At 37.6% G+C, this 25,571-nt stretch overlaps 1 protein-coding gene across 2 annotated transcripts in view; it reads right to left on the reverse strand.

Moving 5' to 3' along the window:
• Positions 1–25,571, reverse strand: part of KHDRBS2 (KH RNA binding domain containing, signal transduction associated 2) — a 796,734-nt gene that overhangs the window by 425,763 nt on the left and 345,400 nt on the right. For both annotated transcript variants that reach the window (XM_060403569.1, XM_027958372.3), the window contains exon 4: positions 6,447–6,593. In XM_060403569.1, coding sequence (XP_060259552.1) covers positions 6,447–6,593 — 147 coding nt within the window. The remainder of the gene's footprint in view (positions 1–6,446; positions 6,594–25,571) is intronic.

The raw sequence follows: 25,571 nt of genomic DNA on the forward strand, positions 1-25,571 counted from the left end.
CAGTTAATTTTCATTCCTTGCAGTTCTAATGATGAATGAAGTGGACAGATGCTATCCTCTGCCTGGTGCTGAGACCAGCAAAGCAAAATGGGCAACATTTACCAAATGGTATTGCTTCATTGATTGTAAAATTTGCTAATTCAACGTTGAGAGATATCAGAATATTTTTAAAGGTTTATTCATTCAGAAAAAAAAAACATTTGTTAAGTGCTTCCTTATGTACCTGGCACAAAGTTATGTGGAAAATATATTAGTGAAGAGGGCCAGGGAGTGACAAGACAGTGAACTGCAGAAACTGAGTGTCAGACTGTGTTGCAGACACAATAGAATAGGGCTGTACAAATACAGGAAGGCTGCTTTAGACTGTATGGTGAGGGAAGAATTTCCTGCGATGCTACCCTGTGAGCTGGGACCAGTGGTCAATATTTTGGAGAAGAATCATCAAAGGCCCTTAGTAAAGAGGAAGCCTGGAATGTTGGATGCACAGTGAGGAACAATTGGATGGGCAGAGATAAAACTGAGAGGAAGCAGGAGCAGAACACACTGACCAAAGGAAGGTTTTCAACCACATGTAGATTTGTTTAGGGAGAACATGCTGACTGTTCCCCAAATCTCACCCAAATAGCTGTTTAACTGCCTGCATCATCTCCAGTGACTACCTCCATCAGACTATCAAACAGTTAGTGTGCCAGTTATGACTCTAAATGTGAGGAGTATTAAAGCCTTGGCCAGCACTGCCCACACAGAGGATAATCCAGTGGAGAATAAATAAATGAAATGATTACAAGTATCAAGAAGTCCAAGAAGTAAGTGAAATGTATCACTTATATTTATAATAAAATAGGGTCAACCTAGCCTACAGCCTAGGTCTAAAATCTTGTAGTAATGAAACAGTATTTCATCTTACATATTTTACTTCAAAACGTCATTCCAAGATTCTACTACAATAATATATTATATTGAAAATGACAATTTACTTACATATAATATATAATAAAACATGTAACATCCTTTATAATTTTCTGTGTTCTTTTGTATCCATTACCCCATTTAATATTCACAATGCATGTTATTATTATTATTCACAATAAAAATATCTGCTATTTTGAGTATTCATAATACCTATTATCATTACCTTCTTTTTAAAGATGAATAAGCTAAAGTCAGTCCAAAACGAAATCAGTCCTGAATATTCATTGGAAGGATTGATGCCGCTGAAAATCCAATACTTTGGCCACTTGATGAGAACAACTGACTCTTTGGAAAAGACCCTGATGCTGGAAAATATTGAAGGCAGGAGGAGAAGGGGACAACAGAAGATGATATGGTTGGATGGCATCACTGACTCAATGGACATGATTTTGATCAAGCTCCAGGAATTGGTGAAGGACAGGGAAGTCTGGCATGCTGTAGTCCATGGGGTCACAAAGAATCAGACACAACTGAGCAATTGAACTGAACTGAAGCTAAAGTTGTGGAAATTTAACTGACTTGTCTACAGTCACAAAATGAATTAGTAATGCAGGTAGTTATAGACTTTCTTGATAACAGTTAGATCACCAGAAGTTGGGCTAGTCTGAGCTAAATATAGTAAAACTATTTACCCAACAGCGCCAGGCATTTGCAACTGTGCACAAGTGCAGGTGGCTTCAATGGTGCACAAGCGCAGCCGAGAGGAGCTACCCCACGTGAGAGGCCGGGGTGGTGGCCGAGAGGAGCAATCCCACATCCAAGGAGCGGTGGCTGCCCGGGCGCAGGAGAGCCTAGAGAAGCTACTCCATGTTCTAGGTCAGGAGGCACGGAGGTGAGGAGATACCCCTCGTCGAAGGTAAGGAGCAGTGGCAGCACTTTGCTGGAGCAGCCATGAAGAGATACCCCACAACCAAGGTAAGAGAAATGTGAGTAAGATGGTAGGTGTTGCAGGAGGGCATCAAAGGGAAGACACACTGAAACCATAATCACAGAAAAATATAGTAAATCTAATCACACTAGGACCACAACCTGGTCTTACTCAATGAAACTAAGCCATGCCGTGTGTTCCACCCAAGACGGGTGGTTCATGGTGGAAAGATCTGACAGAATGTGGTCCACTGGAGAAGGGAATGGCAAGCCACTTCAGTATTCTTGCCTTGAGAACCCCATGAACAGTATGAAAAGGCACAATGATAGGATACTGAAAGAGGAACTCCCCAGGTCAGTAGGTGCCCAGTATGCTACTGGAGATCAGTGGAGAAATAACTCCAGAAAGAATGAAAGGAAGGAGCCAAAGCAAAAGCAATACCCAGTTGTGGATGTGACTGGTGATAGAAGCAAGGTCCAATGCTGTAGAGAGCAAAATTGCATAGGAACCTGGAATGTCAGGTCCATGAATAAAGGCAAATTGGAACTGGTCAAACAGGAGATGGCAAGAGTGAAGGTTGACATTCTAGGAATCAGCGAAATAAAATAACACTGATGGATGAATTTAACTAAGATGACCATTAAGTCTACTACTGGGGGCAGGAATCCCTTAGAAGAAATGGAATAGCCATCATGGTCAACAAAAGAGTCTGAAATGCAGTACTTGGATGCAATCTCAAAAATGACAGCATGATCTCTATTCCTTTCTAAGGTCAACCATTCAATATTACAGTAATCCAAGTCTGTGCCCCAACCAGTAATGCTGAAGAAGCTGAAGTTAAACAGTTCTATGAAGACTTACAAGACCTTTTAGAACTAATACCCCGCAAAAGATGTCCTTTTCATTATAGGGGACCGGAATTCAAAAGTAGGAAGTTAAGAAACACCTGGAGTAACAGACAAATTTGTCCTTGGAATATGGAATGAAGCAGGACAAAGTCTAATAGAATTTTTCCAAGAGAATGCACTGGTCATAGCAAACACCTTCCAACAACACAAGAGAAGACTCTATACATGAACATCACCAGATGGTCAACCCTGAAATCAGATTGATTATATTCTTTGCAGCCAAATACGGAGAAGCTCTATACAGTCAGCAAAAAAAAAAAAAAAAAAAAAAAAAAGACCTGGAGCTGACTGTGGCTCAGATCACGAGCCCTTCATTGCCAAATTCAGACTTAAATAGAAGAAAGTTGGGAAAACCACTAAGCCATTCAGGTATGACCTAAATCAAATCCCTTATGATTATACAGTGGAAGTGAGAAATAGATTTAAGGGACTAGATCTGATACAGTGCCTGATGAATTGTGGACGGAGGTTCATGACATTGTACAGGAGACAGGGATCAAGACCATCCCCATGGAAAAGAAATGCAAAAAAAAGCAAAATGGCTGCCTGGAGAGGCCTTACAAATAGCTATGAAAAGAAGAGAAGTGAAAAGCAAAAGAGAAAAGGAAAGATATAAGCATCTGAATGCAGAGTTCCAAGGAATAGAAAGGAGAGATAAGAAAGCCTTCTTCAGTGATCAATGCAAAGAAATAGAGGCAAACAACAGAATGGGAAAGACTAGAGATCTCTTCAAGAAAATTAGAGATACCAAGGGAACGTTTCATGCAAAGATGGGCTCAATAAAGGACAGAAATGGTATGGACCTAACAGAAGCAGAAGATATTAAGAAGAGGTGGCAAGAATACACAGAAGAACTGTACAAAAAAATCTTCACAACCCAAATAATCACGATGGTATGATCACTCACATAGAGCCAGATACCCTGGAATGTGAAGTCAAGTGGGCCATAGAAAGCCTCACTATGAACAAAGCTACTGGAGGTGATGGAATTCCAGTTGAGCTATGTCAAATCCTGAAAGATGATGCTGTCAAAGTGCTGCACTCAATATGCCAGCAAATTTGGAAAACTCAGCTGTGGCCACAGGACTGGAAAATGTCAGTTTTCATTCCAATCCCAAAGAAAGGCAATACCAAAGAATGCTCAAACCACCACATAGTTCCACTCATCTCACATGCTAGTAAAGTGATGCTCAAAATACTCCAAGTCAGGCTTCATCAATATGTGAACCGTGAACTTCCAGATGTTCAAGCAGGTTTTAGAAAAGGCAGAGGGATCAGAGATCAAATTGCCAACATCTGCTGGATCATGGAAAAAGCAAGAGAGTACCAGAAAGACATATATTTCTGCATTATTGACTATGCCAAAGTCTTTGACTGTGTGGATCACAATAAACTGTGGAAAATTCTGAAAGAGAAGGGAATACCAGACCACCTGACCTGCCTCTTGAGAAACCTATATGCAGGTCAGGAAGCAACAATTAGAACTGGACATGGAACAACAGACTGGTCTCAAATAAGAAAAGTAGTAGGTCAAGGCTGTATATTGTCACCCCGCTTATTTAACTTATATGCAAATTATATCATGAGAAATGCTGGGCTGGAAGAAGCACAAGCTGGAATCAAGATTGCCAGGGTAATATCAATAATCTCACATATGTAGATGATACCACCCTTATGGCAGAAAGTGAAGAGGAACTATACAGCCTCTTGATGAAAGTGAAAGAGGAAAGTGAAAAGTTGGCTTAAAGCTCAACATTCAGAAAACAAAGATCATGGCATCTGGTCCCATTACTTCATGTGAAATAGATGGGGAAACAGTGGAAACAGTGTCACACTGTGTTATTGTTGTTGTTGCTTTTTCACTCCAAAATCACTGCAGATGGTGATTGCAGCCATGAAATTAAAAGATGCTTACTCCTTGGAAGGAAAGTTATGACCAACCTAGAGCATATTCAAAAATAGAGACATTATTTTGCTAGCTAAGGTCCGTCTAGTCAAGGCTATGGTTTTTCCTGTTGTCATGTATGGATTTGAGAGTTGGACTGTGAAGAAAGATGAGTGCCAAAGAATTGATGTTTTGAACTGTGGTGTTGGAGAAGACTCTTGAGAATCCCTTGGACTTGCAAGGAGATCCAACCAGTCCATTCTAAAGATTGGTCCTGGGTGTTCTTTGGAGGGAATGATGCTATAGCTGAAACTCCAGTACTTTGGCCACCTCATGCACGAGTTGACTCTTTGGAAAAAACTCTGATGCTGGGAAGGATTGGGGGCAGGAGGAGAAGGGGGCGACAGAGGATGAGATGTCATCACCGACTCGATGGAGATGAGTTTGAGTGAACTCCGGGTGTTGCTGATAGACAGGGAGGCCTGGCGTGCTGCAATTCATGGGGTCACAAAAAGTCGGACACGACTGAGTGAGTGAACTGAACTGAACTGAATTGAACCAGGCATTTAGTTTAAAAACAGAAGGAAGAGAGGACATAGCATCCTCATTGTTAAGAAATATAGGATCTATTTATGAAGATGTTCAGATAAGTACCAGCTAATAAATTGGGCACAAATACTGGGTGTATATAAAGTTATGGAATAATCAGAGTGGTATGGGATTATTCTATAAACTCTTCTTGACTGAAGCTTTAAAACTGGGCATACAAATAGGTTGTGTGCTAATATTTTATATGCGTTTTTGCTGTTAAATTCTGTTTTTTTTCCTCCCTATTTTGAAAATGACTGCCAATCAATGAATCTTACCCACATTTCCTCTGAGTTTATAACTTAGTTTAAAAAACTATAGTGTTTCTTCATTGCACAGATAAATCTCAGCTACTCTTTTTCTCTCTCTGCTGAAGACATCTGCCAGTACAATCCAGAAAACTTCATCTCAGCATTCTCTAATTATTTCATTCCCAGGTCCAAGCCTGATGCGAAGCTTGCTGTTCAAACAACCTCTTCCTGGAATGCTAAATTGTTGACCTTTAGGAAAGCTTCATTATTTAATCTTCTTCTATTTCTCAGAAAATCAGTAGAGGATTCTATTCAAAATGCAAACCCGAATATGCTGGCTTACGTTTTCTGAACACTGAACATTCTGTTTCTCTCATACAATGCAATGGTTGTATTTTTCTGACTTTTCAATGATGCCAATAAGTGTTTAGTTTTATTAATATTGATTAGTTTACATTATATTTTATAATGAGGAAGACCTGGCATACTATTGTATAAAAGTACACAATCATTCCAAATACTATGATTGTCATTACACATACTGCATGTTGAGTCTCTTTCCCCTTCCATTATACCTGGAAATATTTTCTATGTTCAAAATTTTCTTTTTCAAAATAAAAGATTATGAATAATACATGTCAACTAACAAGTAATTAAGAAACAAAAGAAAAGTATACAACTTCAGTTAGGTATTTAAGCTTTAGTGTTAATTGTCTTACTCTTCATGGCTCTGAAGGATAGCATGGCATGTAATATTCTGAAGAAAAACTACAGCCAAATTATCACTTGGTAGCAACATGCCAGAGCCTGTGCTAAGTGCTTTTTGTATTTCTTTTTGTTTTCACTTTCACATTAACTCTACAAATAATTAATCTGCAACATAAGTTTCTTTTCTAGAAAGTCAGTGAAGATCAAGGCACATTTTTAATAGGAACTGATGAGAAAAATCTTTGTAAAGAATGAAAAGTACTTACGGGAACCAGAAATTTTTTAATCTCTTCCAAAGCATGACTCATACGTGAATAAGCCTCCCCCGGTGGAGCAAACACTTCAATTAATACATGAAGTTCATCACTCAAGTGGGCATACTTGGCTTCCCCACTTTTTCTTAATTCTTCTTCCTGTGAAAAAAGTGATTTTTATAAATACAAATACACTCATTTTACATCAATTTAACATTTACTGAGGAGATGACAAAAGCATATAATCTAAGCAAGTTTTCCACAAGTGGAAAGTAAAAATCTGACATAACTCATTTAAAGATTTCAAAATAATTTTTAAGAGTTTGAATTTTTTTTTTAAATCTGGCATAATTAGCTGTATATTTTAATCAGCTAAATGAAAAATACTAAATCCCCAAAAAGAAGTGACAGAAATGCCATTAACTCCACTGGAAGAAAATATTGTTTTTGTGTCCGACAAGTAATCATTTGCAGCCAATGAACCCACGATGCCACTGTTCTTTAAGAAAACTAGGATTTTATAGATACTTTTTGAGAGGTGGTAAAGTGGTTAGTTGTTCTCCATGAAACTGAGCAAAATGGAGGCTTCTCTCACATGCTCATTCCCATGGGAACAGGTCCTACCCATCACTGCTATCATTTGCCGCCTCATACAGGAGTAAGTTAAAGCAATGGCTCTTAAGCATTATGTTGGCCTTCATTCAGAGTGAGCTTCATACCCAAGATTTTTGTGAGCACTGCACCTGAGTTATTAGACATGACTGATCAGTTCAGTTCAGATGCTTCTGACTTTACTTATGTGTGCAAAGTTTTTTACTCATGTTGTCTTTAGTCTTTCAATAACATTGCATAGCATTCACATAATTCAAATTAGGATATTGAGTTTAAAAGACTTAAGTAACCTCAGCAAAGTTGGGATTCAAGTCCAGCTCATTTTGCAAGGATTTCAGGGAAGTAAAATGCAGTGAAAAATTAACACATGCTTGCTCAGTCATGTCTGACTCTTTGCAACATATAGGTTGTATCCCGCATGGCTCCTCTGTCCATGCATAAGACTTTCTAAGAAATAACACTAGAGTGGGTTGTCATGCTCTGCTCCAAGAAATCTTCAGGACCCAGGGCTCGAACCTGAGTCTACTATATTGTAGGTGGATTGTTAATCTGCTGAGCCCTTTGAGAAGCTCAAAAGTTACCATACATAATATTAATTGTATTTTACTTTTCTTGACTCTCCTCTCCCAAACTAGCAATTGATTCACTAAATTTCAAAGGATAAAAAAAAAAAAATAGGGCTGATGCTAATTCCTGTCTCTTGGCTTCACATACAATGAGAGCATCACTTCAGGACCTTTTATGTGAGACAAGCTATCTGAGAAATCTGAAATAATTCTCATTTTGAACTTGCAATGAGTGTTTTGAGTGGGAGAACGGACTCCAAGACCCCAGACTACCAGAGAACTAACCGTAGGGAGTATCAAATAGTGAGAACTCACATAAAGGAAAACACTTGAATACAATATCTGGTATTACACAACCACCTGTGCAGGACTCCTCATCTAAACAACAAACAAACCAAAAATACAAACCCAATCATTAGCAGACAGGATTACCACCTCACTCAGCCTTGTCCATCAGAGGAAACACACACACACACACACACACACACACACACACACACACACACACCTCAGCATGAAGCTCACCCTGTACAAAGTTTACACAAACAACTGGACCAACTTTGGGAAATTAGAAATAAAAAGGAAGAAATAATTCATCCTTGAAGCCTGAGAAAAGGGGACTTCAAACACAATAAGTTTAAAAAAAATGATGAAAAGGCAGCTAAATACTACACAAATGAAAGAACAAAGTAGAAACAAAGAAGTCCAAATAAATGAAGAGGAAATAGGCAAACTATATGAAAAATATTTCAGAATAATGAGAGTAAAGATGATCAGAAACCTAAAAAAGAGAATGGAGGAAATGAAAGAATCAGTTAACAAAGACATAGAAAAATTAAAGAAAGGGTGCACAATTGCACTCATCTCACACGCTAGTAAAGTAATGCTCACAATTCTCCAAGCCAGGCTTCAGCAATATGTGAATCGCAAACTTCCAATGTTCAAGCTGGTTTTAGAAAAGGCAGAGGAACTAGAGATCAAATTGCCAACATTCGCTGGATCATGGAAAAAGCAAGAGAGTTCCAGAAAAATATCTATTCCTGCATTATTGACTATGTCAAAACCTTTGACTGTGTGGATCACAATAAAATGTGGAAAACTTTGAAAGAGATGGGAATACCAGACCACTTGACATGCATCTTGAGAAATCTATATGCAGGTCAGGAAGCAACAGGTAAAACTGGACATGGAACAACAGATTGATTCCAAATAGGAAAAGGAGTACATCAAGGCTGTATATTGTCACCCTGCTTATTTAACTTATATGCAGAGTACATTATAAGAAACGCTGGGCTGGAAGAAACACAAGCTGGAATCAAGATTGCTGGGAGAAATATCAGTAACCTCAGATATGCAGATGACACGACCCTTATGGCAGAAAGTGAAGAGCAACTAAAAAGCCTCTTGATGAAAGTGAAAGAGGCGAGTGAAAAAGTTGGCTTAAAGCTCAACATTCAGAAAAAGAAGATCATGGCATCTGGTCCCATCACTTCATTTGAAATAGATGGGGAAAAAGTGGAAACAGTGTCAGACTTTATTTTTAGGAGGCTCCAAAATCACTGCAGATAATGATTGCAGCCATGAAAATAAAAGACACTTAATCATCGGAAGGAAAGTTATGACCAACCTAGATAGCATATTCAAAAGCAGAGACATTGCTTTGCGAATAAAGGTCCGTCTAGTCAAGGCTATGGTTTTTCCAGTGGCCATGAATGGATGTGAGAGTTGGACTGTGAAGAAAGCTCAGCACTGAAGAATTGATGCTTTTGAACTGTGGTGTTGGAGAAGACTCTTGAGAGTCCCTTGGACTGCATGGACGTCCAACGAGTCCATCCTAAAGGAGATCAGTCCTGGGTGTTGATTGGAAGGACTGATGCTGAAGCTGAAGCTTCAATACTTTACTACCTCATGTGAAGAGTTGACTCATTGGAAAAGACCCTGATGCTGGGAGGGATTGAGGACAGGAGGAGAAGAGGACGACAGAGGATGAGATGGCTGGATGGCATCACCAACTCGATGGACATGAGTTTGGGTAGACTCCAGGAGTTGGTGATTGACAGGGAGGCCTCAATTCAGTTCAGCTCAGTTCAGTCGCTCAGTTGTGTCCGACTCTTTGTGACCCCATGAATCGCAGCTTGCCAGGCCTTCCTGTCCATCACCATCTTCCAGAATTCACTCATGAGGTCACAAAGAGTCAAATACAACTGAGCCTCTGAACTGAACTGAAACATAAAAAGACAAGCAAAACAATTACAGAAATTAAAAATACTCTAGAAGCAATCAGAGAGAGAATCGGAGAAGGCAATGGCACCCCACTCCAGTACTCTTGTCTGGAAAATCCCATGGACAGAGGAGCCTGGAAGGCTGCAGTCCATAGAGTCGCTGAGGGTCGGACACGACTGAGTGACTTCACTTTCACTTTCATGCATTGGAGAAGGAAATGGCAACCCACTCCAGTGTTCTTGCCTGGAGAATCCCAGGGATGGGGAGCCTACTGGGATGCCATTTCTGGGGTCGCACAGAGTCGGACATGACTGAAGCGACTTAGCATCTAGAAGGAATCAATAGCAGAATTTCTGAAACAGAAGGACGAATCAGTGAACTGGAAGATAAAATGGTGGAAATAACTTCTGAAGAGCAGAATAAAGTAAAAAGAGTGAAAAGAACTGAGGATAGTCTCAGAGACGTCTGGAACAAAATCAGACACACCAACATTCAAATTATAGGGGTTCCAGAAGAATAAGAGGGAAAGATAGTGTATGAAAAATTTTTGAAGAGATTATAGTTGAAAATTTCCCCAGCATGGAAAAGGAAATAGTCAATCAAGTTCAAGAGGGACAAAAAGTCCCATACAGGTTAAACCCAAGCAGAAATATGCCAAGACCCATATTAATCAAACTAATAAAGACTAAACACAAAGAAAGAATACTAAAATAATCAAGGGTAAAGCAACAAGTAAAATACTAGGAAAACCTCATATGTTTCACAGCTGATCTTTCAGGAGGAACTCTGCAGGCCAGAAGAGAATGGCAGGGTATATTTAAAGTATGGGGGAAATGTACAATAGAGACTACTGCACCCAGCAAGAATCTCATTCAAAATTGATAGAGAAATAAAAAGCTTTTCAGACAAGCAAAAATTAAGACAATTCTGTATTAGCAAACCAACTTTACAACAAATGTTAAAGGGATGTATATAGTCAAGAAATACAAGAGTTAGAAAAACATCTGCAAAATCAACACAAAACAACTAAGAAAATGGCAATAGGAACATATAAATCAATAATTACTTTAAATGTAAATGGATTAAATGTTCCAACCAAAAGACACAGGCTGGCAGAATGGATACAAAAACAAGACCCATACATATGATGTCTGCAAGAAACCCACTTCAAACCTAAAGACAGATATAGACTAAAAGTGAAAGGATGGAAAAATATATTTCATGCAAATAGGAAGCAAAAGAAAGCTGAAGTAGCAATCCTCACATCAGACAAGATAGACCTTAAAATAAAGAAGATTCCAAGAGATAAAGAGGGAAACCACATAATGATCAAGGGATCAATCCAAGAGGAAGACAGCAATTGTAAATATCTAAGCCCCCAACATAGGAGCACCTCAATACATAAGACAAACACCAACAGATATAAAAGGAGAAATTAACAGTAACACAATAATAATCAGTTCAGTTCAGTTCACTCAGTCATGTCCGACTGTTTACAACCCAATGAACCACAGTATGCCAGGCCTCCCTGCCCATCACCATTGCCTGGAGTCTACCCAAACCCATGTCCATTGAGTTAGTGATGCCATCCAACCATCTCACCCTCTGTCACCCCCTTCTCCTCCTGACCTCAATCTTTCCCAGCATCAGGGTCTTTTCAAATGAGTTAGCTCTTCCAATCAGTTGGCCGAAGTACTGGAGCTTCAGCTTCAACATCAATCCTTCCACTGAACACCCAGGACTAATCTCCTTTAAGATGGACTGGTTGAATCTCCTTGCAGTTCAAGGGACTCACAAGAGTCTTCTCAACACCATAGTTCGAAAGCATCAATTCTTTGGTGCTCATCTTTCTTCACAGTCCAACTCTCACATCCATACACGACTACTGGAAAAACCATAGTCTTAACAAATGGACATTTGCTGACAAAGTAATGTCTTTGCTTTTTTTTTTTTTTAATTTTTTAAATTTTAAAATCTTTAATTCTTACATGCATTCCCAAACATGAACCCCCCCTCCCATCTCCCTCCCCATAACATCTTTCTGGGTCATCCCCATGCACCAGCCCCAAGCATGCTGCATCCTGCGTCAGACATAGACTGGCGATTCAGTTCACATGATAGTATACATGTTAGAATGTCATTCTCCCAAATCATTCCACCTCTCCTCTCCTCTGAGTCCAAAAGTCCGTTATACACATCTGTGTCTCTTTCCCTGTCTTGCATACAGGGTCGTCATTGCCATCTTCCTAAATTCCATATATATGTGTTAGTATACTGTATTGGTGTTTTTCTGGCTTACTTCACTCTGTATAATCGGCTCCAGTTTCATCCATCTCAACAGAACTGATTCAAATGAATTCTTTTTAACTGCTGAGTAATACTCCATTGTGTATATGTACCAAAGCTTTCTTATCCATTCATCTGCTGATGGACATCTAGGTTGTTTCCATGTCCTGGCTATTATAAACAGTGCTGCGATGAACATTGGGGTACATGTGTCTCTTTCAATTCTGGTTTCCTCGGTGTGTATGCCCAGAAGTGGGATTGCTGGGTCATAAGGTAGTTCTATTTGCAATTTTTAAGGAATCTCCACACTGTTCTCCATAGTGGCTGTACTAGTTTGCATTCCCACCAACAGTGTAGGAGGGTTCCTTTTCTCCACACCCTCTCCAGCATTTATTGCTTGCAGATTTTGGATCGCAGCCATTCTGACTGGTGTGAAGTGGTACCTCATTGTGGTTTTGATTTGCATTTCTCTAATAATGAGTGATGTTGAGCATCTTTTCATGTGTTTGTTAGCCATCCGTATGTCTTCTTTGGAGAAATGTCGATTTAGTTCTTTGGCCCATTTTTGATTGGGTCGTTGAGCTGCAGAAGTTGCTTGTATATTTTGAGATTAGTTGTTTGTCAGTTGCTTCATTTGCTATTATTTTCTCCCATTCAGAAGGCTGTCTTTTCACCTTGCTTATATTTTCCTTTGTTGTGCAGAAGCTTTTAATTTTAATTAGATCCCATTTGTTTATTTTTGCTTTTATTTCCAGCATTCTGGGAGGTGGATCATAGAGGATCCTGCTGTGATTTATGTCTGAGAGTGTTTTGCCTATGTTCTCCTCTAGGAGTTTTATAGTTTCTGATCTTACATTTAGATCTTTAATCCATTTTGAGTTTATTTTTGTGCGGTGTTAGAAAGTGATCTAGTTTCATTCTTTTACAAGTGGTTGACCAGTTTTCCAGCACCACTTGTTAAAGAGATTGTCTTTACTCCATTGTATATTCTTGCCTCCTTTGTCAAAGATAAGGTGTCCATACGTGTGGATTTATCTCTGGGCTTTCTATTTTGTTCCATTGATCTATATGTCTGTCTTTGTGCCAGTACCATACTGTCTTGATGACTGTGGCTTTGTAGTAGAGCCTGAAGTCAGGCAAGTTGATTCCTCCAGTTCCATTCTTCTTTCTCAAGATTGCTTTGGCTATTCGAGGTTTTTTGTATTTCCATACAAATCTTGAAATTATTTGTTCTAGTTCTGTGAAAATGTGGCTGGTAGCTTGATAGGGATTGCATTGAATTTGTAAATTGCTTTGGGTAGTATACTCATTTTCACTATATTGATTCTTCCAATCCATGAACATGGTATATTTCTCCATCTATTAGTGTCCTCTTTGATTTCTTTCATCAGTGTTTTATAGTTTTCTATATATAGGTCTTTAGTTTCTTTAGGTAGATATATTCCTAAGTATTTTATTCTTTTCGTTGCAATGGTGAATGGAATTGTTTCCTTAATTTCTTTTCTACTTTCTCATTATTCGTGTATAGGAATGCAAGGGATTTCTGTGTGTTGATTTTATATCCTGCAACTTTACTATATTCATTGATTAGTTCTAGTAATTTTCTGGTGGAGTCTTTAGGGTTTTCCATGTAGAGGATCATGTCATCTGCAAACAGTGAGAGTTTACTTCTTCTTTTCCAATTTGGATTCCTTTTATTTCTTTTCTGCTCTGATTGCTGTGGCCAAAACTTCCAGAACTATGTTGAACAGTAGCGGTGAAAGTGGACAAAATACTGTCTAGGTTGGTTATAACTTTCCTTCCAAGGAGTAAGCGTCTTTTAATTTCATGGCTGCAATCACCATCTGCAATGACTTTGGAGCCCTCAAAAATAAAGTCAGCCACTGTTTCCACTTTTTCCCCATCTATTTCCCATGAAATGATGGGATCAGATGCCATGATTTTCGTTTTCTGAATGTTGAGCTTTAAGCCAACTTTTTCACTCTCCTCTTTCACTTGCATCAAGAGGCTCCTTAGTTTCTGCCATAAGGGTGGTGTCATCTGCATATATGAGGTTATTGAGATTTCTCCCAATAATAATAATAATAACAACAATAATAATAGGAAACTTTAAAACCCCACTCACACCAATAAACAGATCATCAAAACAGAAAATTAATTAAAGAAACAAAATAAAAAACTAAAAAAAAATAAAATAAAATACATAAATTATAAGTTTAAAAATGTCTCAAAAGCCTTAACAATTACATTAAAAATTTCCCTTGAATATCCATAAATACCATATTTTCTTCCCCCAGAATTTGGCATGTATCCTTCCTAAATTTTATTGATAATTCATATATAAACATATCCTTAAAAACAATATTAAATTTTTTCCGTAAGTTTGAAAAAAAAAAAAAAAGAAACACAAGTCTTCAATGATGTACTAGATGAGGTGGATCTCATTGATATCTTCAGGACATTCCATTCAAATGCAGAAGAATACACCTTCTTCTCAAATGTACATGGAACATTCTCCAGGATAGATCACATCTAGGATCACAAATGAAACCTCAGTATATTTAAGAAAATTGGAATTGTGTCAAACATCTTCTCTGACCACAATGCTATAAAAGTAGACATTGATTACAAGAGAAAACCTATAAAAAATAAAAACAAATGGAGATTAAACAATACATTTCTAAATAACCAATATGTTACTGAAGAAATCAAAAGGGAAAACAAAAAATATCTATAAACAAATGAAAAGGAAAAGACAACAACTCAAAACCTATGCAGCAAAAGCAGTTATAAGAGAGAAGTTTATAGCAATACAATCCTACCTCAAGAAACAAGAAAAACAACGAATAGACAACCTAACTGTACACCTAAAACAACTGTAGAAAAAAGAACAAGAAGTCTCAAAATTAGTAGAAGGAAAGAAAATAAAGAACTGAGAAAAAATAAATGAAAATTAAATGAAAACAACAATAGTAAAGATTAATAAAACTAAAGGCAGTTCTTTGAGAAGATAAAAAAAGTGACAAACCTTTAGACAGACTCATTAAGAAAAAAAGAGAAGAATCAATTCAACAAAATTAGAAATGAAAAAGGAGAGGTTACAACAGGCAACACAGAAATACAAAGGATTGCAAAAGACTCTTATGAACAACTATATGGCAATAAAATTGATAACCTGGAAGAAATGAACAGATTCTTAGAAAAGTCCAATATTCCACGACTGTACCTTGAAATAGAAATTATGAACAACCCAGTTACAAACCCTGAAATTGAAGCTGTGATCAAAAATCTCCCCGAAAACAAAATCCCAGGACCATATGACTTCACAGAATTTTATCAATCATTTAGAGAAAAGCTAATGCCTATCCTAAAATTCTCTTTAAAAACTGCACGGGAAGGAACACTTCCAAACTCATCCTATAAGTCCACCATCACCCTGATACCAAAACCAAACAAAGAAAACACACAAAAAAGAAAACTACATGCCAATATCAATGATGAACATAGATGCAAAAATCCTTAACAAAATACTAGCAAACAGAATTCACCAAGACATCAGAAAGCTCATACACCATGATCAGATTGGGTTTATTCTAGGGATGCAAGAATTCTTCAGTTCAGTTCAGTGGCTCAGTGGTGTCCAACTCTTTGTGACCTCATGGACTGCAATACACCAGGCTTTCCTGTCCTTTACCATCTCCCTGAGCTTGTTCAAACTCGTGTCCATTGAGTCAGTGATGCCATCCAACCATCTCTTCCTCTGTCATCCCATTCTCCTCCTGCCTTCTGTGTTCCCTAGCATCAGGGTATTTTCCAATGAGTGACCTCGTCACAGCAGGTGGCCACAGTACTGGAGGTTCAGCTTCAGTATCAGTCTTTCCAATGAATATTCAGGGTTGATTTCCTTTAGGACTGACTCGTTGGATTTCCTTGCAGTCCAAGGGACTCTCAAGAGTCTTCTCAAGGACCACAGTTTAAGAGCATCAATTCTTTTTTTTTTTTAATTTATTTATTTTATTGGAGGCTAATTACTTTACAGTATTGTATTGGTTCTGCCACACATCAACATGAATTCGGCACAGGCATACACATGTTCCCCATACTGAACCCCCCTCCCACCTCCCTCCTGGTACCATCCCTCTGGGTCATCCCAGTACACCAGCCTCAAGCATTGTGTATCGAACCTGGAGTGGTGATTCATTTCTTATATGATATTATACGTGTTTCAGTGTCATTCCCCCAAATCGTCCCACCCTCTCCCTCTCCCACAGAGTCCAAAAGACTGTTCTATACATCTGTGTCTCTTTCGCTGTCTTTGGTGTTCAGCCTTCTTTATGGCCCAGCTCTCACATCCATACATGACTATTGGAAAAAGCTAATTATTGTTAAATTAATTTAAATATACTACTTTTCTCCAAGAGATCATACATTTGAAAATTACTCTAAGCGAAAGAGCTCACATGTTTCAGAATAAGAAAAAATATTAAAATCACCACATCTACGTTCGTGATTTTTAACTTTCAAATGAATCATACAGCATGTCAAATGGATGATATAACTCTGAAAGAACACATGTCATATTAGCTTCAACAGTCCAGATTCTGATCATGGGTACTAGAGCAAAAATCGCAGCTCTTCTCCTCAATAGTGTATAAATTTTGATGTGACCTCACTAGTTTTGACCTTTTAATTTTTCAATGGTAAAGTGATAATAATAACAATAATAGCATTAGTCAAATATGACTTGCTAAATATTATTATGCTAAATATCTAAGGTTCAAAGCAATATAAAAACAAATATGAACTAAAAAAGGCAATGCATTCAAATATCCTAATTATCCTCCTGAAAAATCTACCAGTGACAGGAATAAGCTAAACAATCAAAGAAATGTTAAAAACACATAATACATAGTATACAAAAGTTTTATATATATATTTTTTACTTTGGCAATTACTCTTGTCATATTTTATCCTCAGAGTTTTACTGTTTTCTGCAGATTTATTATTATTATTATTATTAATGCTCAGAGAACTTTCTTTTAATTCAAATTCTCTTCAGTAATAAATAAGTCTCTTATCTATACAGCATTCTCTACCACGAAATTCAAATAGAAACAAATGAATTATTTATACCTTGGACTGAATGGGATTGTCTGAATTTAAAAGCATGTGTAACTACACTTATGTAGAAATTCTTTTCTAGTACATTCATCCATTCAAGTTGCATCCTCCAAAGGGATGTTTACAAATGTATATATGTGTATAAATGTGTATGTATATATATATATATACATATATATATATATGCGTGTGTGTGTGTACATATATATGTATACATATTTGTCTGTGGTAGAGATGCAATGGCTGCCCCTGAAGAGGATCTCAGTTTCTTTTGCCTTTGCCTTGCTCCCCGAGACTGAACAGGCAAGAACTCTCCTAGATTATAGCATCTGTGGCCCAAACGGTCAGCTCTGTGAGGGTATCTTTACAGAGCTGAACACTCAACCTAATACTATCTAAATTCATGAAGAGTGAAGGGCCAGAAACATCAATGAGACAAAAGGTAGTGTTTTTTAAATAGGTCAATAATTTGAAATCAGAGACGTAGGAAGTGCCAAACAAAAGATTCTTTATGCTTGAGTTTGGAAGTTGAAGGTTTACTAGAGTGCATGACTCTCAATTCAGAACAATCAAACCATACACTCTAGGGAACATCAAGGATGGTTTGGTTTTCCAAACTCTGAAAATGTTTTATCCAAAACAATGAAAAGTATCTCGATACAACACAAGGGTCATTACATTATTCAAGCAGAAAAAAGGCCATCAATTATTTTATTATAATTTTTATTGAAATATAGTCAAAACACAATCTTGTGTTAGTTTCTGTTGTACAGCAAAGAGAATTAGCCATACATATACACATATTCCCTCTTTTTTCGATTTCCTTTGCATTTAGGCCATCAATCTTGATGTAATGAAACCTATAGGAAGGTTTGATCACAGGTCAAACTCTTGAATTAAAAAATGAAAGACATTTAATTTAAAAGTCTTTTGCTTATTAAGTAAGATACTCAAAAATATTTATCTTGTGGAAATAGAACGAACTGGGGCCACAATTACCAAAATGTAGTTCTCTAGCATCTGTTTTTCCTAATCCACCCAGAGGCTTTGTTTGGGTTAGGTAGAGGAAACTGTAATGGGGATGTGAAAGCACTTGTGTTGGAGGCCAGTGGTGAGGCAGAGAAAGAGGGGAGTAGATCCCAGAAAGAGCCTGGGATCAAGGATTTGAAATTTGTGGAGAAAGAGTGTGCTTGCATGCCAAGTCACTTCAGTTGTGTCCAACTCTTTTTGACCCTATGGACCATGGCCAGCCAGGGTCTTCTGTCCATGGGATTCTCCAGACAATAAAACTTCAGTGGGTTGCCAAGTCCACCTCAAGGGGATCTTCCCAACTCAGGGATCTCCCTGTATTGGTGTAATGATTCTCCCTGAACTCAGCAGCTGAGAAGTAACCAAGAAGTAGGTTTCACATGCTTTGCTCTGAGGTTGGCAGAAATCTCGGAAAGCCAGGGTTTTTGGAAACCTAGGGATCAGTGTCCCACAGGGACCTCTGTTTTCCCCTTACTATTTAAAGGACTTCATAAATTATTCAATTTCAATAACCATATATAAGCTGACAAATAAAAAATAACATATAATATTCCCAGCCACAGACAGGAAAGTCAGGCAGACATCTGAACACATTGACTACAAGTCAACTGAATTGCAGGAAGGGAAACACTTGAATAAACACATTTCAGTCAGCTGTTGAGATAAAATGCAGGCACAAACATTTCATGGTTTTAAAAAGACTTGATTTCCAATTTAAAAACAATTACAAATAAAAATAAGAGACTTGTTTCTTCTGTTGAAAATTAGGGAAGAGATTACCCTCACTCCTTTTTCTCGGAGCAATTTTTTTTTTCCCCTCCCAGTGCCTTTAATTTAGAAAATTTCTGATTGTAAGTACTTTCTCCTCTCTTTGAAAAGTATATAAATCCTTTGGAAGATATAAGTTAGGTCTTTGTCAGCTTTATGATCTAGGGATGTCTTTCTCAAGGATATAGAGGCACCTTTTAAATGCAGGCATGAAGACAAGCATCTGTCTTCTAGTTTCTGTGAGGGGATAGTAAAAAACTAACTTTGGTAGGGGCCTTGTTCCAGGTTGCAAAACTACTTCCTGTCATAAAGATACAAGAAGTTTGTTTTTTCCTGGATGAACCCAATTAGCTAACCAATAACCATGCAAAGTTAGGATGCTCTCTGTGTTCTACCAAGACCTCTTACTTGGGGATTACTTGTGTTTTACATTGAGAAAAATTATGCAATGGTTTGTATTTGCTTGGCTATAAAAGGATGAGATCTCTCCTGGTCTTCTCATCTCTTGATGAATGGCCCTTGATGCCCATCACATTCAGATCTAATGCTTAATAATAATAAAGCATCTTCTTCTCTACAAAAAGGTGTTTTTTTTTTTGTTTTTTGTTTTTTTTTTTAGACACAATTCTGGGCTGGGAGAAGATTTTCTTATTGTATAAATTCCACCAATACTCTTTGTAACAGATGCTGTGCATACTCTACCCATATTCATTGGCTTCATTATCTTCATGTAACCAGTATTTATTTATTTTCTTGCTGGAGGCTTGGTCTGGCCTTGAGGGATAGCCCTACTTAAACACAGACCAGGGAAGATACGCCAGGACTCAACTCTACGGACCAGTTGTCAACTAGTGATTAGAGAGAGCCAGCTTATAAACAACCCAGCCTTCTCCACACTTAGATGCAGCGCCAGCCATTGTTGCCCCATAGGTTTGTTTGCTTAAGTTCAACTGCTAAACTTCAGCTGCTTCAAAGAAAGCTTATCAGTTGCACAAAGCAACTGCTCTGTGCACAGGTGGAGGTATGTCTTTAGCCTGTTTGAGAATGCACATTACATGGGTTTCCTTACGTTTCTTATTTTGCTTCCTTACTCCTATACCAAGGTTTCCAGAGATTTCCTTCCAAATAAACTTCACATAACTGAATTTTTCTACATTGTCCTCATCTAGGGGAACTCAAAGCAAGACAAAAATAAAGTAGTTTAAATTAATGAGAGATGACTGAAATCAGAAATTTTGTACAGAAAGATTAAATACAAAGCAAAGTATATGAATAGATAAAGATCATGAAGGAAATATCAGAGACATGGAAAGTAGATCCAGGAAAGCTGATATGTAATAGTAAGAATTACACAAGGAGAAAACAAAACATAAAAAAGAAAAATAAATGAACTAATAGAAGAAAACTTATTGCAGGATGCAGAATATGTGTTTACCTAATCCTATTCTGAATTTAAGAGAAAAGAGCCAAAGTGAGATGCATTTCAGGACAATCCCTGAATTATTATTTTTTTAAAAAAGCAAGAATAAGCAAGCAAACAAATGAACAGCAATAAAAAATTACTATATGCCTCTAGAGCTGGATCCACAAAGGGGAAATACACAATTGACAATGGACTTCCCATGTATACAATTTTAGATTTAGAAACAAGGATAGTATGTTTGCCAGTGAGTATGCACCAGGTTCTGTGCTGAGAGCAACTTTCTGTTTACTGCCCAGGAAACAATCTAGGGCCTGAGAGTCTTCTGAAACACCAAGAATTGTCTGATTTCAGTTTCTGGGGCCATGGATGCTGATGATGTCATAAGATGAGAATTCATTATTTTAACTATTCCACCATAATTTATGGCATTTGTCACGCTTTTTCCAAGAAATAAAATGTTCAGACTACCTGGAACTTGTCTGTTGAAAATTTTCACCAGTGAAAAAGAAAATGCCTATTCCCAAGAAGGCTCAATAGTCTAGAATTCATGAGGAATTAAACTGTCTTGAGTGTATGGCGACTAAAGCAAAAAACACAACGAAAGGTTCTTGACAAGACATCGTTAAAGATGGAAGTATGCTTCCAACTTTTGAGACTCCATGGCTGCCAGGCTCTTCTGTCCATGGGATTCTCCAAGCAAGTATGCTGGAGTGGGTAGCCATTCCCTTCTCCAGGGGATCTTCCCAATCCAGGGATTGAACACAGGTGACCTGCACTGCAGAGAGATTATTTACCATCTGAGACACCAGAGAACTGTATTTTACAAATCACTTAGCATGTTGATTCTCAGGGGAGCTGTATCCTGTTTCCATTTCAAGAAAACATATCTTCAAGGATAAGTAAAACCTAGACAGGAACCTGTTGAATTGGAATACGGCTGTGGGAGAAAAGTAAGAAGTGAGAACAACTAGTGAGCTGGTGAGGGAATTTCATTCAGTACAGTCACTTTTGACCCAGTAGATATGGTCAGATTTGCTTCTGAGACTCATGATGCTACTAGCCAATGATGAAAAAGCAAGTACTAGTGAATCCCAGTTGGCAAGGAGCAATGCTGAATGACTGGTTCTGAGAGAAAATGTGGAGGTGGGATATCAATTTAAGGAAGGTCACCTTGCACAGCCATTACTGTCTGTAGAGGAAATAGCAACAGGATACCAGACAGCAATGACAAGGGTGCTGAAGCCAGAGGATAAAAAAATTAGAATAAAGAAAGGCCACAAAACCTGCTGAAGACATTCAGAGGACTCTAGAGATGCTGTCTCCTGTCCTTGGAAGGAAGGTAGCACACAAGGCAGTTTGGCCTTGAAGGTAGGATTTAGAAGGCTTTACTTTAGACAAATGCATTATGCTGTTCATCAAGCAGCCAGACCGAGAAGCAAACACATTAGGACTTATAAAGTGGCTAACCACTGAATAGAATACTTGTGGCATCAGGACGGAATGGCATCCAAATTTACAACATATGGATGCAAAGTTAATAAATGGCACAAATAGAGTATGTATTGTTGCCACTTTTAGCTTCCTGTAAAAAAAAAAAAGAAAATCCTGATTATACCAGTTGCTACTGACAAGCTTCTGCTGACATATTGTATACCTAAAATTCAATGATTTCCACATGGCATTACAGGGTTTTTTTGTCTGGTGTTGGTTGACCTCACCAGCTTCATCTTCTGCATGCCCTCTGTAGATAACTAGCTAGAAAAACCTTACCTATCTCTGAAATCATCATCTGCTTTCAACCCCCTGTGGACTTTCATTTGGAACAAATATATTCATCTAACTCTACATAGTCAGCAACATAGAAATGATTGCTCAATCGAATCTTAACTGCAACACCTTCTAAATATGATTATATCACAAACATTTGGTATTATATTACTAATATTGATAGTATCCTTCAACAGAACATATGGTTCCACGGATTCTTGAACACAAAGTGTTTTTCTGTTTGCATCATGTATGTGTGATTGGGGAGTGGATATGGCAGAGTATACATAAGTGATGTTTCTTAGATCATATCTAAATCTTAATAGAAAGTATAATCTCTACTTTTATATTAATTGCTTTATTCAAATAAATGGCTAAGTTTTCTGTTACCTGATAATAAACTTTCCAAAGGAAATGGGGAACATAAGAATTTGATCTTATAGATGTTGTTACTTTCCCTTTCTGTCCTTCATATTGTTTTAGCAAAAGTATACTTGATAATATCTAAAAGGAAATTTTCTTTTATAGACTAGACAAAAGAATGGAGAGAGTGAAGATATTTCTATTCTCTTCAAATAATTCAATTACATGGAAGGACTATATTTGTGGTAAGTGAATGTTAATTTTTAATTTTTTTATTTCTGATGAGTTTATCTCTGTTTCATTTTTATAGATTTATAAAATAATCTATCAGTGCTTGGAAATAGAAACTGAGCACAGAACCTCTGAAACACATCAGAATAAAAGCAGGGTGGAGGGAGTGTGTACACATACCTCTGGAACTGACTTCCAAGTGCTGCAGTTTACTAGGAATCTGAGCTTGGGTGTTTGGCACTGGAGCAACTACAAAACTTCTCTTGGATGTGGAAAGCCCTTCTGCATTTTTTTTCCTTAAAGTCTGTGAAATCAATGTTTTCAGAAAAGCATAAGGAAAAGCAAGGAGCTCAGGACCTAGACTTGGACTGCTCATGACATTTTATATTGATCAAGCTTTGTTCTGCTTCTTACCACAGAATATGTCTTTTCCAGGAGAGGAGCTATCCTCTCACTAATCCTGACAATTGTTGCTTTCATGGTATTGTCTGAAAATTTTCAACATCACCTACATACACTTAAGTGAATTTAGACTCACTCTTTCTTTACGTTAGGGCAACAAACATTTTTGGGTGCTGCATAAACAGAAAAGTGGAATCATAAGAGTTTGATGTACTAGTGTTTGTCCTATAGCACTGGTAAAGGATGTATATAAAATATGAATAGAATCTATTAATCCAAAGTATTAACCCAACTTCTTAGCACAGTCCCCTCTGTCCTTGTTGGTCCAAGAGCAAGTATATGGAGTTAGCAAGGATGGAAACATTTGGAGAACACAGATCAATGCAGAGAGGCTACAATGGCCCTCTAATATTTCAACCACACACACACACACACACACACACACACACACACACCACACACACACACAAAACATATTGTGTACTGAAGTAAGAATATATATTCAGCTGTCGTGCCCCAGTGCTAATGCTGCTAGGCTTATTGGGGAATAAAACAGAACATATATTGACTGACCACAAGGTGCTGGGACTATACCAAGGATTTTCCCATCTGTGATTTAGTTAACCTGCATCATAGGTTGGGCATCCCAGGTCGCTCAGTAGGTAAAGAATCTGCCAGCCAATGCAGTAGACATAGGAAATGTGGGCTTGATCCCTAGGTTGGGAAGATTCCCTGGAGGAGGGCATGGCCACCCACTCCAGTATTCCTGCCTGGAAAATCCCATGGATAGAGGAAACTGTCAGGATACAGTCCACAGGGTTGCAAAGAGTTGGAGACGACTGAAGTGACTTAGCATACAGCTCAATCTCTGATTTAAAATTTAAAAACCATCAAATACAAGTTTCAGCAAAGCAGATAGCACACTATTTTCTATGAATGGAGAATCACCACAGGAATCAATTTAAAATTGAGGATACAAATCACTTTGTATTGATTGGGGCTCCTCTTACTGTAACACTATGATTAGAAAAGCTGCATATACCAGAAAAAGTTAAACACATTACAAAATAGCACATACTTTTGAGATCATGTAAGAATTGAATCACCAGTCTACGTCCGATGCAGGATACAGCATGCTTGGAGCTGGTGCATGGGGATGACCCAGAGGGATGTTGTGGGGAGGGAGGTGGGAGGGGGGTTCATGTTTGGGATTGCATGTACACCCGTGGTGGATTCATGTCAATGTATGGCAAAACCAATACAGTATTGTAAAGTAAAATAAAGTAAAAAAAAAAAAAAAAAGTTAAAAAGAAAAAGCCTGCTTTGTTGGGGAAAAAAAAAAAAAAAAAGCAAACTTGAAATTGTCCAGAGTGGAAAAAGTTTACTGAAAACAAAGATTAACAACAAAACAAAGTAAGCTTTAGTGATATCAGTGATTAAATTTTGGTAAATACATTCACTTCTAAATGTAATGCAAGTCATTCACAGACTCTGTTTACATTACTTTAAATTTGTTGAATACCAGTGGAATAATTTGGCCTTTCCATGAAGTACAGCCATCAGGATCCATGAAAATATTAATGACATATACAAAAGATGAACTAAAGTGACACGGGGGTGAACAGATATCATAATTGAAAAGTTTTTGGATAGTTGTTTCAATTTTCTTTGTGCTTACCACTAATGCATCTATTTCATCCTTAGGTTGAACAGAGATGGATTCTGTGGCGCTGGCTTTACTGAAAGAAGTTTATTTGAGACATTACTTGAAAGGAGCAAAGGAACATGTGAAGCAGAACAAAGAGAAAATTAAATTTTAGCACATTATGGCGCTGTACTAACTTTAGATGAAGTACAGGAGGTATAATGTTTCTTGACCTCTGTAAGGTGCTTACCCAACTGTTAGAATATTTGCCGTCAGTAGACAGAAGATGAAGACTATAGCAACCATTCATTTATGCTACTGTTTCCTTTATCCGCATTAAGTTTAGTAATTACAGTGTTTCTTTTTTTTTTTAAATTTCATTGAAGGTGTTTAATACTTTTCTTCATGAGTCCCCCAGATTTTCTAGTATTGAAAGATGGACCATGTGTAAAAGATGATTCTCTTGGGTATGAGTGCTTTTCTTCATCCATTGCTATCACAGCAAATAATGAATAAAGCAAGAGCTAAGATAATAAAAAATATCTGTTACTCAACTGGCATTGGAGAATTTTACTGAGAAAAATGTATCTTCAAATCTAATTTAATACCATAAATAGTTGTCATTTCTACCACTTCTGTCTATAAAAATTACTATGATAATCAGAGTTATAAAATTAGTTTCATCTAATTTCCTCTTTATT

The sequence above is a fragment of the Ovis aries genome, chromosome 20 (assembly GCF_016772045.2).
Source record: "Ovis aries strain OAR_USU_Benz2616 breed Rambouillet chromosome 20, ARS-UI_Ramb_v3.0, whole genome shotgun sequence".
Classification (NCBI taxonomy): domain Eukaryota; kingdom Metazoa; phylum Chordata; class Mammalia; order Artiodactyla; family Bovidae; genus Ovis; species Ovis aries.